Below are 12,132 nucleotides of genomic sequence, written 5' to 3'. Positions count from 1 at the left end.
GAACTTCTAAGGTCATCAAATCAGATTTAAGACTTACCCTGGTAAGATAATTTCATTTTTCTTTTGACCATGGCGATCAAAGATTTTTACAGTGTGGCTGTATCTTTAAACAAATAAAGAAGAAATTATAAGAATTATAATAATGACATTTTTCACATGCATCTGAAAACAGTGAATGACAGTGAATTTTTGCATCTCTTTGGAAGAATATAAACAAGGAGATACAACCAATTTTCATTCCACACATTACATTTCTGCAAAGCAGAATCAACACATCTAGGATCCTTAAATAATTTTTATGTTTATCTTACCCTGTAACAGCAATGAAGTTTCCTAATGTTTTTTGCCAAGCAAATTGCACAGGGGCACTAGGTGCATCCTTTTCTGAAAGGGTAAATATGCGCTATGGAAAGAGAGTGACAATTATAAATTTGTAGTGTATTTTAATGCCTTATTTCAATCTATAGAACTTAGTTCATCTATATAAATGCCAGCTCACTGCACGCTATCTTGCTGGCAGGATAAAGAAACATAACCACATATTATTTGCTGGGAGATATAAGCCCATCCATGTTCCAAACAGCTTCAGTTTGGATGTTCAAAACAGCGAATAAACAAACTGCAGTTTTGAATACAAATGCAGAAGAAAATGTATTCCCAACATGGGAGAACAACAAAGAGAAGAACAAATTAGTTTCAGTAAGCTGATGGCCCCCAGTTTCTGCAGTAGAAGCAGATACCTTCTGATGAATATGTTTCCACATTTTTTAAAAGACATTTTGAAAATGTTTTGCATTCTTAGAATTAGTATAATCGAGAACACACCTGTTCTAATAACAAGTATTGTCCTCACTGGACAATAATAAACAGGATACAAATATTTCAAAGGAAAAATAGAATTCTGCTGCTAATAACAGCACTCTAAGTGACCTGTGGCACAAAGAATTTGTGGTATCCCAACAAAGGTTGTAAATTGTTGTACACCGCCCAGAGTCACCTTGTGTGAGATGGGTGGCTATATAAATATGACTGATTGATAAATAAATAAATAAATGGTGCCCTTATATCTGCAATAAATCCTATTAAGTTTGTTGTACATTTACAGACGCTGAAGCAAGAATGGGTACAGTCTGAACCTTTAGATGTTGCTGAACTTCTATCCATCCATAGCCAGTATGGCCAATGGTAGAGGACAATGATGGCTAAAATTCAGTAACACTTCATATTTTTGTGTGTGTTGTATAACTCTTTTCTAATGCATATTCCTAAAAAACAATTATTAGCAGTGGCAGCAAACAGCCAGTCTTGCAGAGTTTTAATTTCTATGAAGATTCAACTCTGACATCCATTTTCAGAGTTTTGGATGAACTTTGGAACATGAGAAGAAAAAATGGATTAAAGCACCCCGGCTGGTACAAATAATGCCTGAAGATTTCTCCTTTCTTTCCCTATCAGTTCTCACCTCATTATGCAAGTAACTTCCCATTTTCCTCCCTTTGAAATCTGTTTTTAAAAACAGAAACTTAGTGACATTGTCATGGAGTGTTTGTTTAGTTATAAGATGCCAAGAAATGTGGGTGAATACTCTTTCTTTAACTGTACACTTATCTCTCCACTGGCCTGGAGTTCAGTCTAGGCTTTTTCTAATTGGAAAGATACACAGTAGAAAACAATAACACCCTCTGCCACCCATAACATGAAATTAAGCTAAAAAACACCAGGAACTAAAATCTGAAAGGAAGAACTTCAAAGATAAAAAAACAAAAAACAAAAAACAGAGGCCTCTTCCAGTGGCACATTATGTACAAAGGGCTATCTATCTATCTATGTATTGCCTTTCTCTAAGAGCATAAGACAACATAATAGGAATCTCCCCTAATTTTAATCCCACCAACCTTCTATGATAGAATGACCGACTCAGAGTGAGCTCTGCTGTCAAGGGAAGCTGAACCTCGATCTCCTGGGTTCAAATTCAACATCTTAATGAGTGTGCTGCACTGGCCGTTGCCAAACAACATTCATGCATTAAATGCCATGTATTATTATTATTATATTATTATTATTATTAAATTGCTCACCCGCCCATCTCCCCCCAATGGGGGAACTCTGGGCGACTCACACCGAACATTAAAAACATATATATATATAATATATATTAAAGGAAGGTCTTCAAGAAATGAAGCACAGTATGAAATCAAACAGATCGATTTCTTTAATGTGGCATAAATTTAGGGGGGCAGAAGTCTGTTCATGATCGCAACAGGCCATTATATTCAAACTGCTCTCTGCTCATAGCAAAGAGGGTCCGCGCACATTCGCTTTTCCCAAGTGACCAAGATGCCATCCTCAAAAACAGTGCTCAGTTCTGTTTCCCCCCCCCCCTTCTGACAGCCATCATATGCATCCTATTAACTAGAAGAAATCCGATCAGAAATATCTTCTCCTATAATTACAACTCTGTGCAGTGGAAAAAGCTTCGTCTCGGACGCCGCTTATCCAAACTGTCTTGTCCAGGGAGGCAGAAAGAAGGGAGAGAAAAGGTTACCCAGATTCATTTTGGCGGCTTGCAAAACACAACGAGGGAAGCATCTTGAGAAGTACTGTAAACCGGGGTTCCTCAACCTTGGCGACTTGGAGATGGGCGGACTTCAACTCCCAGGATTCCCCAGCCAGCCTTGCTGGCTGGGGAATCCTGGGAGTTGAAGTCCGCCCATCTCCAAGTCGCCAAGGTTGAGGAACCTGCTGTAAACCAAAGATTAAATTAGGGACGCCGCGCAGAACACGCTTCGTTCACCCTGTTGCGGTTTCGCCTGCGATGACCCCACGCGCTGGCCCCTACGCGGTCTGGGTCCACGCGATCTTCACGTGTCGTGTGAATGCCGCGGCTGAATCCCGCTTCCTCCCGCAAAACGCGCCCTCGCACACTTTTTCTTTCGGGGCGCGGCCGGAGGCAGGCGGGGGTCAACGGCCCTCTCGCCCGCCTCCCCACACACGCACGCACGCGCGCGCGCGCTCCGGGCGGGGGAGGACGCCACCTGTTGAATGGCTGCCTGTTCTGAAACACCGCGCAGGGGACAGGGCCCCGAGAGGGAAGGGGGAGAAACCGCGCCCGTTACTACCAACAGAAACCGGGCGGAGGCTGCCGGCCCCGCGAGGGAAGAGACCCCGGCCGTCCCGGGACGCTTTCCTCACCCCACAACGGCCCTTCGAGGCCGGGGGAGGCGGTTCGGCTCCCGCGGCCTCGACGGGGCGAGGAAACCTCCCTCTCGGCTCCCCGACGCCGCCGCCTCGGAGTTTACCTGCATCTTTCTGCCTCCGTGACGGGGCTGCGTTTAAAAAGGGAGGGGGGAGGACCGAAATGGGTGCGCATGCGCACTCAACCGCCCGGCGTGGAATTCTCCGCCAAGAGCGTCCGCGTCACCCAGGAGATCGCGGCCCTAGAGATAGAAAGAGGGTTAAATAGAAGACACGACAGTTGCGTGGAGGGGTTACGGGCGAGCGAATAACACACTGATGACTTACAGGAGAAGGGCGGCCTGCAGAAGTGCAGCCCGGCCTCAGGAGAGGGGAATTCAACGAGTTTGCGCAAAGTTCAACCTACTTATCACACAAAAAGACCCAGGTTAGGACAGGCCCTTGGTCTTTGCCTTTCGCGTCCTGGTGAGTATCCATGAATTACTGAATCATCTCAATTCATGTCTGTCACCGGCTGGGGCCTGGCTCTTCGGGATCACCGCATCCATTTGGCAAACGCCACTTGCGCGAGAGAGTCGAGGCGCGTCTCTACTCTCCTGGCTCTAAGGGCGCATCGGGAGGGCGGGGCTGCCGCCGCCGTTGCCGTCGGAGCTCGGGGGGCGGCGCGGTCGGTCGCGCAGCCGGTGGATCTGGCACTCTTATCCGCCCATGGAGTCCTCCCCGAGGACCCGGGACGGGCAGATGTTGTTGTTGGACGGTGTCGAAGGCATCGTGCCGGGATGGAGGCTGTTCCAAGTCGCCGCTGTTATTCCGAAACAGGGACCGACGGGGGGCGTCTTATTAAGGTTCATCGGGGGGGCAGGTTCAGGGTCAAATCTCTCCCCCCCCCTTTTTTTCCGGCCACAAAGATGCAGGACACCCGGTCCGGAAGAAATGCCCGGCTCTCCTCACTCTTTCCCGCCCGGTTTTTCTGTTGACCGGCGATGCTCAGCCCGGCGGCTGTTTTACGTCTGGAGCGGGAGAGCGCGACTATTCTGGGATGGGCTCTTCAGTTTGGAGGCTGGGGCGGGCCCAGCGGAGGCTACTGCAGAGGTCATGATAATTCAGAAATGATGTGCGGATTTCTAGGAATCACTTTCATCCCCGGGAATGCTTTAATGTCGTTTCTCAAAAAACAAACAAACAAACAAACAAACAAACAAAATCGATTACGGGTCATCAAGTCCGTGTTGACTCTGGACGTTCTCCGTGACAGTCTTCCCATAACATAGTCCTCCGAGTCGCCCCCCAGTGACCCATGCCCGTCCATCTTGCTGCTGAAGGTCTCCTCCTCTTTCCTTCCACCCTGCCCAGCACTGTAGATTTCTTGAGAGCCAGGTCTTCGCCTTTGTACTTGAGTGAGAACTCGGGGATGATTTTTTAGGTGATATCTTTATCTTCTTGGCTAGCCATGGTATTCTCAAGAGTCTTCTCCAATACCAAAGTTCAAAAGCACCAGTACTCTTTCTATCCTGCTTCTTCAAAGCCCAACTTTTGCGCTGATAGCATCAGAAGGAAAACAGCTGCCTCCATGATTTTTTGTAGATATAGATCTGTCACCGCATGTGAGTATCTTTTCTGATCTTTTCATTCCTACTTTACCAAATGCTAATCTGTGGCACTTTTCCTGACTGCCAACTACTTCCAAAAACATTGCCAAGAAAACTGTATGGAACTGGCCATGTAGTTGCCAGAAACAAACACTGACTCAGACACACGCACACACACAACCCACTCACACTGTATTCAGTTCATTTAATCCACTGGTGAACATGCCTCTCTGCAGAAAGGAACCATTCAATCACAGCTCCCTACAGTTAAAGCCACTTCCTAATACATTAAGCACCAGGCTGGGATCACAGTGTCTGTTATGACAGGATGTTCAGTTATGGACACATGAGCATAATGCAATTAAGGAAATTCTTGCTTTAAGTTCACATGTAGTGGGGCTCAAACCACAGGGAAAAGGACATTTACCAAACGTTTGTAATAATATGAACAAAGCCTTCTCATTTTCAAGGTGACACGAAAGTTTGTTGCTTCAAATATTTCAAATAATCTTGTCATCATGACTTGCTCTAGCTCCTGATGCACAGTAGGGCAATCAGAGATGAAAAGTTGAGTGTAGTTATGTCGGAATTCAGATTACATACCAGAAATAATGAGGACTGACACATTCCATCTAAATTAATGATAGGAGAATTTGGGATACAAGATGCATTTGTCCTGTGTGACAGCTACAAAGGACAGCAAGGCTGTCATTGGTGAGCTAATTGAAACTTACTTTAGACATACATAGGATAGTTTTCTGCATCCTGCTGCAGATCATTAAGTGATATTTTCTGATATTTATTCTGTATTATGCACAGCAGTATTTTCAGGGAATGTTTTCCACTTCAGCACATAACCCCTTTTTCCCAGAGTATTCTAGATTGGCTGTACATGGTTCATACAAAGACTTGGTACCCTGACTGCCTTTGTATATTGAAAATGGCAGTGGACATTGTATGAGAGAACCTTATTTGTCATTACTGAATTTCTGAAGAGGGAAACCCAGGTTTCATTTGGACAGAACATGCATATTCATGAGAAATTAAAACAACATACTCTTATGAAGCACAAATAATTAATACAATAATATTGATCCAGATTTAGCATATGCATTTGAGCCTAATGAAATAGGCATGCCTGCTCACTTTTCCCTATTGCTCCAAATGATACAGAGATGGAATAGAAATCAGGCAGAAGAATTTTTTATGAGTCTTGGTGTGTGTGCGTCATAGAATCATAGAATGATAGGGTTAGAAAGGGCATTGACCAGTTTCTCATCTGCTCCCTGTTCAAGGTATGAAACCTCAGACCATCTCTAACAAAGAGTCACTTTATGTGAGATGGGTGGCTATATAAACATGATAAATAAATAAATGGCTGTCCAATGTTTGCTTGAAAACCTCCACTGATGGAGTATCCATGACTACAGAAGGCAGGCTATTCCACCACTTAATAAATCTCATAGTCAGGAAATTCTTATTTTCTGTTTGGATCTCCCTATGTAAAGCTTCCACTGATTGATTCTTGTCCTACTTTTGGGAACTTTGGAGAATAAATCCACACCTTCTCCCTGTGACAATCTTCAAGTCTGCTATCATTTCTCCCCTTAGCCTTTTCTTCTTTAGGCTAAATATACTCAGTTCCTTCATAGAATTTAGCTTCCAGACCTCTCATCATCTTTGTCATTCTTCTCTGTACTCTTTCCAATCCCTCAGTGTTCTTCTTGTAATGGACACAGTATTCCAGGTGTGGTCTGGCCAGTATAGCACAGAATGGAACTATCACTTAACGTTATATTCTTATTAATGTAGGCCAGGATACCATTTCACTGTTGGTGTGTGCTTAATCTGTAATCTACCAGATCCTTCTCATAAGTATTACTGCCAAGTCAGGTATCCCTATCTTGCACCTGTGCATCAGGTTTTTTCTACCTGAGTGCAGAATTCTCATCACTGAACTGTATTTGATTGGATATGGCCCAATGTTAAATCTATCAAGATATTTCTGAAATTTGAGCCTGTCTTCTGAGTGTTAGCAATCCCTCCTCTAGCTTTGTATCATTTGCAAATCTGATATGCATCCCTTTTATCCCATGTCTAAGTAATTTACAAAAATGTTGAAGAGCACTGAGCCCAGGATAGAAATCTGAGTCCGGTGGGATACAGGGTTACTGAGTGGCTGCTTGTTTTGGTGTCAGCATCTGTGTGTACAGTGGGGCAAAAAAGTATTTAGTCAGCCACCAATTGTGCAAGTTCTCCCACTTAAAAAGATGAGAGAGGCCTGTAATTTTCATCATAGGTATACCTCAACTATGAGAGACAAAATGGGGGAAAAAATCCAGAAAATCACATTGTCTGATTTTTAAAGAATTTATTTGCAAATCAGGTGGAAAATAAGTATTTGGTCAATATCAAAAGTTCATCTCAATACTTTGTTATATATCCTTTGTTGCCAATGACAGAGGTCAAACGTTTTCTGTAAGTCTTCACAAGGTTTTCACACACTGTTGCTGGTATTTTGGCCCATTCCTCCATGCAGATCTCCTCTAAAGCAGTGATGTTTTGGGGCTGTCGCTGGGCAACACGGACTTTCAACTCCCTCCCAAGGTTTTCCATGGGGTTGAGATCTGGAGACTGGCTAGGCCACTCCAGGACCTTGAAATGCTTCTTACGAAGCCACTCCTTCATTGCCCGGGCAGTGTGTTTGGGATCATTGTCATGCTGAAAGACCCAGCCACGTTTCATCTTCAATGCCCTTGCTGATGGAAGGAGGTGTTCACTCAAAATCTCACGATACATGGCCCCATTCATTCTTTCCTTTACACGGATCAGTCGTCCTGGTCCCTTTGCAGAAAAACAGCCCAAAGCATGATGTTTCCACCCCCATGCTTCACAATAGGTATGGTGTTCTTTGGATGCAACTCAGCATTCTCTCTCCTCCAAACATGACAAGTTGAGTTTAGACCAAAACGTTCTACTTTGGTTTCATCTGACCATATGACATTCTCCCAATCCTCTTCTGGATCATCCAAATGCTCTCTAGCAAACTTCAGATGGGCCCAGACATATACTGGCTTAAGCAGGGGGACACGTCTGGCACTGCAGGATTTGAGTCCCTGGCGGCGTGGTGTGTTACTGATGGTAGCCGTTGTTACTTTGGACATACAAGACCACTGATAATCTCCCTTGATCTGGGGCTCCACGCAAGATCTCACCCCGTGGGGTCAAAATGATCACAAGAACGGTGAGCAAAAATCCCAGAACCACACGGGGGGACCTAGTGAATGACCTGCAGAGAGCTGGGACCAAAGTAACGTTTGACCTCTGTCATTGCCAACAAAGGATATATAACAAAGTATTGAGATGAACTTTTGATATTGACCAAATACTTATTTTCCACCTGATTTGCAAATAAATTCTTTAAAAATCAGACAATGTGATTTTCTGGATTTTTTTCCCCATTTTGTCTCTCATAGTTGAGGTATACCTATGATGAAAATTACAGGCCTCTCTCATCTTTTTAAGTGGGAGAACTTGCACAATTGGTGGCTGACTAAATACTTTTTTGCCCCACTGTATCTTCCTGGGTTGAGCTGAGTTCGTTGACCTTTCGCAGGCTGTATTTTTCAGGATTGGTAGCCAGGTTTTGTTGGATCCCCTCACTCCTGCGGTGGTGAGGATCCCTTTTAGTACAAGAAGTGCTAAAATCAGCAAAAGAGAAAAGGGATCCCCTCACCGCCGCAGGAGTATACCACATACCATGCAGTTGCGGGCAAGTATACATCGGGACCACAAAACGCAGCATCCATACCAGGATAAAAGAACACGAAAGACACTGCAGACTACAGCAACCAGAAAAATCTGCAGTAGCTGAACATGCTCTCAAGCACACTGGACACAAAATCCTATTTGAAAACACAGAGATACTGGACAACACCAACAGCCACTATACCAGGCTATACCGGGAAGCCATTGAGATTCACAAACACCAGCACAGTTTCAATAAAAAAGAGGAGAGTCTAAAAATCAACAAAACCTGGCTACCAATCCTGAAAAATACAGCCTGCAAAAGGTCAACGAACTCAGCTCAACCACCAGGACATGTGAACAGTTCACACAATGAACTTGCTAATCACCCCCAGCAGCCCCTCGTTAACAATTCAGTAGAAGAAAAAACCCTGCCTAATCCCCAGGAAGATACACACAGATGCTGACACCAAAGCAAGCAGCCACTCAGTAACCCCACCCCCCCCACCCCCCCAGATCTCTATAAATACCCACAAAAGGGTCACATCACCCTGGGCACAGAGAGAACTGCTCCTGTCTGTGCTCCTGCACTCTGAAGATGCCGGTCACAGGTGCTGGCGAAACGTTAGGAAACAAGACTTCAAGACCACGGCCACACAGCCCGGAAGACCCACACCAGCCATCGTATGCCGGCCGTGAAAGCCTTCGACAATTTTATGTTTCTTACTTTCTGTATTACTTGTTAGTGATAACTAAACAAAGTAGTAAAATATAAAAACATTTAAATGTTTTTATTATCAAATCAAATGATAATAAAATGGTAAGCATTCCAGAAAAACTCAAAGTAAATGATACCAGATTTGGGAGATCTCTTTCAGACACTTTAGCTAATCTTTTACTAGGCTTTGGAGCTTTCCAGAAATGTTTCTATGCATATAGAATATTATTTATTATTTAGCAAATTGTGATAAAAAAAAGGTGGGAAAACAGAAGTTTCAGTACAGTACAACTTATTTCTTTTTTTAAAAACTAGAAAATAACTCTTTTTTTTGCATTGTAGTTTCAACAAAGAATCATAAAATCATATGTAAACAGAAATAATTATAAACAAGACATATGCTGGAGTTCTTCTTTTAAACTAATAAAAATGGCAAACTTTAAAGTTCAGAATTGGATGTGCAAAGGCTTATTGTTAGACATCTTCCATTTACTTTCAGAAAATCTGCTTGAGTCTACAACTTCAGATTACATACTATAGTTGTGAAGCAAGGCACAAAAGAAAATATAAAAACCTGACAGCAAGTTGGAACATCCAAATATTTCATAGTAGTGTAAAATATCAACATTAGGAAATTCAAAAAAAAAAAAAGAACCCATTACAATATGAAATAATTTAGCTGCAGAAATTTGATCCTAGGGAAAATCTACCAGTCTTTGTTTTGGAAAGTAATTGAACATCTCAAATGTATGTAGGGTCACACCCATTTTCTTTTGTTAGAATAACACTATATCAATGCCTATATAAGATCTGTGGAAACCCCTCATTCAGAGTCAACTGAAGTTAGCCACAGTTTTAAATCGTGGAATGCTTCAGAATAATACACAAGAGTCACTTTTAATCAACCTCCCCAAATTCTCTTTTACCATAACTTCTTTGAGGGAGTGATCCATAAAGTGACAATACAATCCAAATTCAGAAAGATATGCAGGATTATTTCTAGGCTACATAAAATTTTGTAACAAGATAAGGGGTACTCAGTGACGCAAAGTTCTTGAAAAATAGACTCTGTAACATATTTCCAAGCATAAGACAATAATTAAAATAAGGCTTCAGTTAAACAGAAAAGAATGCAAAAGCTATCTGAAAAAGTGTAGGCATCAAATGTACAGCATTTCCCAGACAAGAAGTACACTTGATACTTCCTTTGCATTTGGTTTGTTGTACCATGTAAAAAAAAAATTCAAACCATCAAAAAACATTTGGAACAAAGCAAGACTACCTCTTGCATCTTGCCAAAAGCACATAAAATTGCAAATCTGTGGATAGAGGCCAAACAACAAGAACAACAACAGAAGTTCCTTCTGGTGCCTCTAGGACAACAATCAAAATTAGTGCCGTATTTTTCTGATTTCTGTATTTCAAACATGCCACCTATCTGTAGTGTATTCCATTACAAATACATATATGTGTACATAAACTGCATTACTCGTTTTCAAAAGTGCATAACATTGGTCCTTAAAAAAAACTTTCAGACAAATAGATTTAAGACCAGTCTCTTTGCCTTGTGAAGATACATAGTACCTTATTTGATTATATTTTAATAACTTGATGTGAAATCCCCAAAGAGTCTACAGAAGAGACAATTATTTCACAACTAGAGTTTTACAGTCACAACACAAGCCCCAGCTCTTCCGAGGCACAATGGTGCAACCTGAAATAGCAAAAGAAGAAAAAGGTCAGTGACAAATTGATCAATATTATAGATTCACAAATATTTTGGAAAAGATGAGAAGCAAGATATTCTTTGCTCAAATTAGAGTCCAATTAGAATCAGAGCTCACCTAGGTTCAACCTTAGAATCTGGCATCAAATCTCAATTCCAGAAATTGTAAATGTGGATAATAATAATAATAATAATAATAATAATAATAATAATAATACTCCTTGATAGGTGGATAAAAATGCCAAATCCAGTCTAAACAGCTGGCTGACTGTGTGACCATCAATAGTAATAATATATTAAATTTATATGCCACCTGACTCCCAGCAACTCTACAGAAGTCTTTTTTGTTGTTGTTGATAACATTAATTATTTTGCTATGGTTTTTTTCACTTACAAACTCTTTCCTGCTAGGCTACACTGGAATCCTTGATCAATTTTATTAGATTTCTGAGTGTGTAGTCCAGAATTTACACAGCCAGAATAATAAAAGGAAATATTTCAAATTTAAATTACAGTTGAGTAGATATGGTGGTTCTTATATCATAACTAGGAAGAAGTTCTCAGGGTCCTGGGCTAGGTGAAGCTCTGAATATATGAAGAAGGTTTTTCTGCCTCCTATTAATACCATGTCCTTTCTCATATATTTGAAAAACAAGGCAGTTTTCAAGAAGCCTGATTCTACCACTCAAAGAAAATATTTATGGTCAAAGATAAAAAAAAAAAAAAAGAAGTCAGGTACAATAACAGAATAATACAAAATTTAAAAAGAAGAAAAAATAATAATTAAAAAGAAGATACTTAAATGAAAAGAAAAAAAGGTCAAGTTCAAACTCAGTTTTTCCTGACAGCAACTGCAAATAGAACAGAATTTGGTTACTTTCTTGGTGATATCAATGGATCATCTAACTATTAGTTCTTTTCCTTTTCTTCTACCTTTCTTTCAGAGAAGTACACAGAGAAGTACACAGAAGACAATCAAAGATTGCATTAGGGAGAGAGAAACTGCCAAATTACAGAAAGTAAATGCAATCTCAGTGTAGAGCAAAACTTAAATTTTGCTTGCTATCATTACAGGTGGTCTTCATTTAATGACCACTCATTCAGTGACCATTCAAACTTGCAATGGTGCTGAATGAGCATTACTTATGACCTGTCCT

The 12,132-nt window shown here is 41.5% G+C and overlaps 2 protein-coding genes across 6 annotated transcripts in view; both read right to left on the bottom strand.

Moving 5' to 3' along the window:
• Positions 1–3,367, bottom strand: part of WDR19 (WD repeat domain 19) — a 55,619-nt gene extending 52,252 nt beyond the window's left edge. Inside the window, exons 1-3 of the mRNA XM_088131165.1 lie at positions 3,300–3,367; positions 312–403; positions 38–103 (exon numbers count right to left, since the gene is read on the bottom strand). Coding sequence (XP_087987291.1) covers positions 38–103; positions 312–403; positions 3,300–3,305 — 164 coding nt within the window. The 5' untranslated portion in view covers positions 3,306–3,367. The remainder of the gene's footprint in view (positions 1–37; positions 104–311; positions 404–3,299) is intronic.
• A 5,019-nt stretch (positions 3,368–8,386) lies between these two features.
• The window catches only part of KLHL5 (kelch like family member 5), a 50,990-nt gene continuing 47,244 nt past the window's right edge, over positions 8,387–12,132 (bottom strand). For 4 of the 5 annotated variants that reach the window (XM_007426448.4, XM_025165568.2, XM_088131157.1 and 1 more), the window contains one exon: positions 8,390–10,963. In XM_007426448.4, the coding sequence (XP_007426510.1) occupies positions 10,907–10,963 (57 nt within the window). In that variant the 3' untranslated portion in view covers positions 8,390–10,906. Of the gene's footprint in view, positions 10,964–12,132 lie in introns of all 5 variants that reach the window. The other variant, XM_007426450.3, reaches the window with a different exon arrangement.

The sequence above is a fragment of the Python bivittatus genome, unplaced genomic scaffold (genome assembly GCF_059951505.1).
Source record: "Python bivittatus isolate LINGU-HERP-01145 unplaced genomic scaffold, Pbiv_v1 ctg000970_np1212, whole genome shotgun sequence".
Lineage (NCBI taxonomy): Eukaryota > Metazoa > Chordata > Lepidosauria > Squamata > Pythonidae > Python > Python bivittatus.
This window is presented reverse-complemented; position numbering and strand designations above follow the sequence as displayed.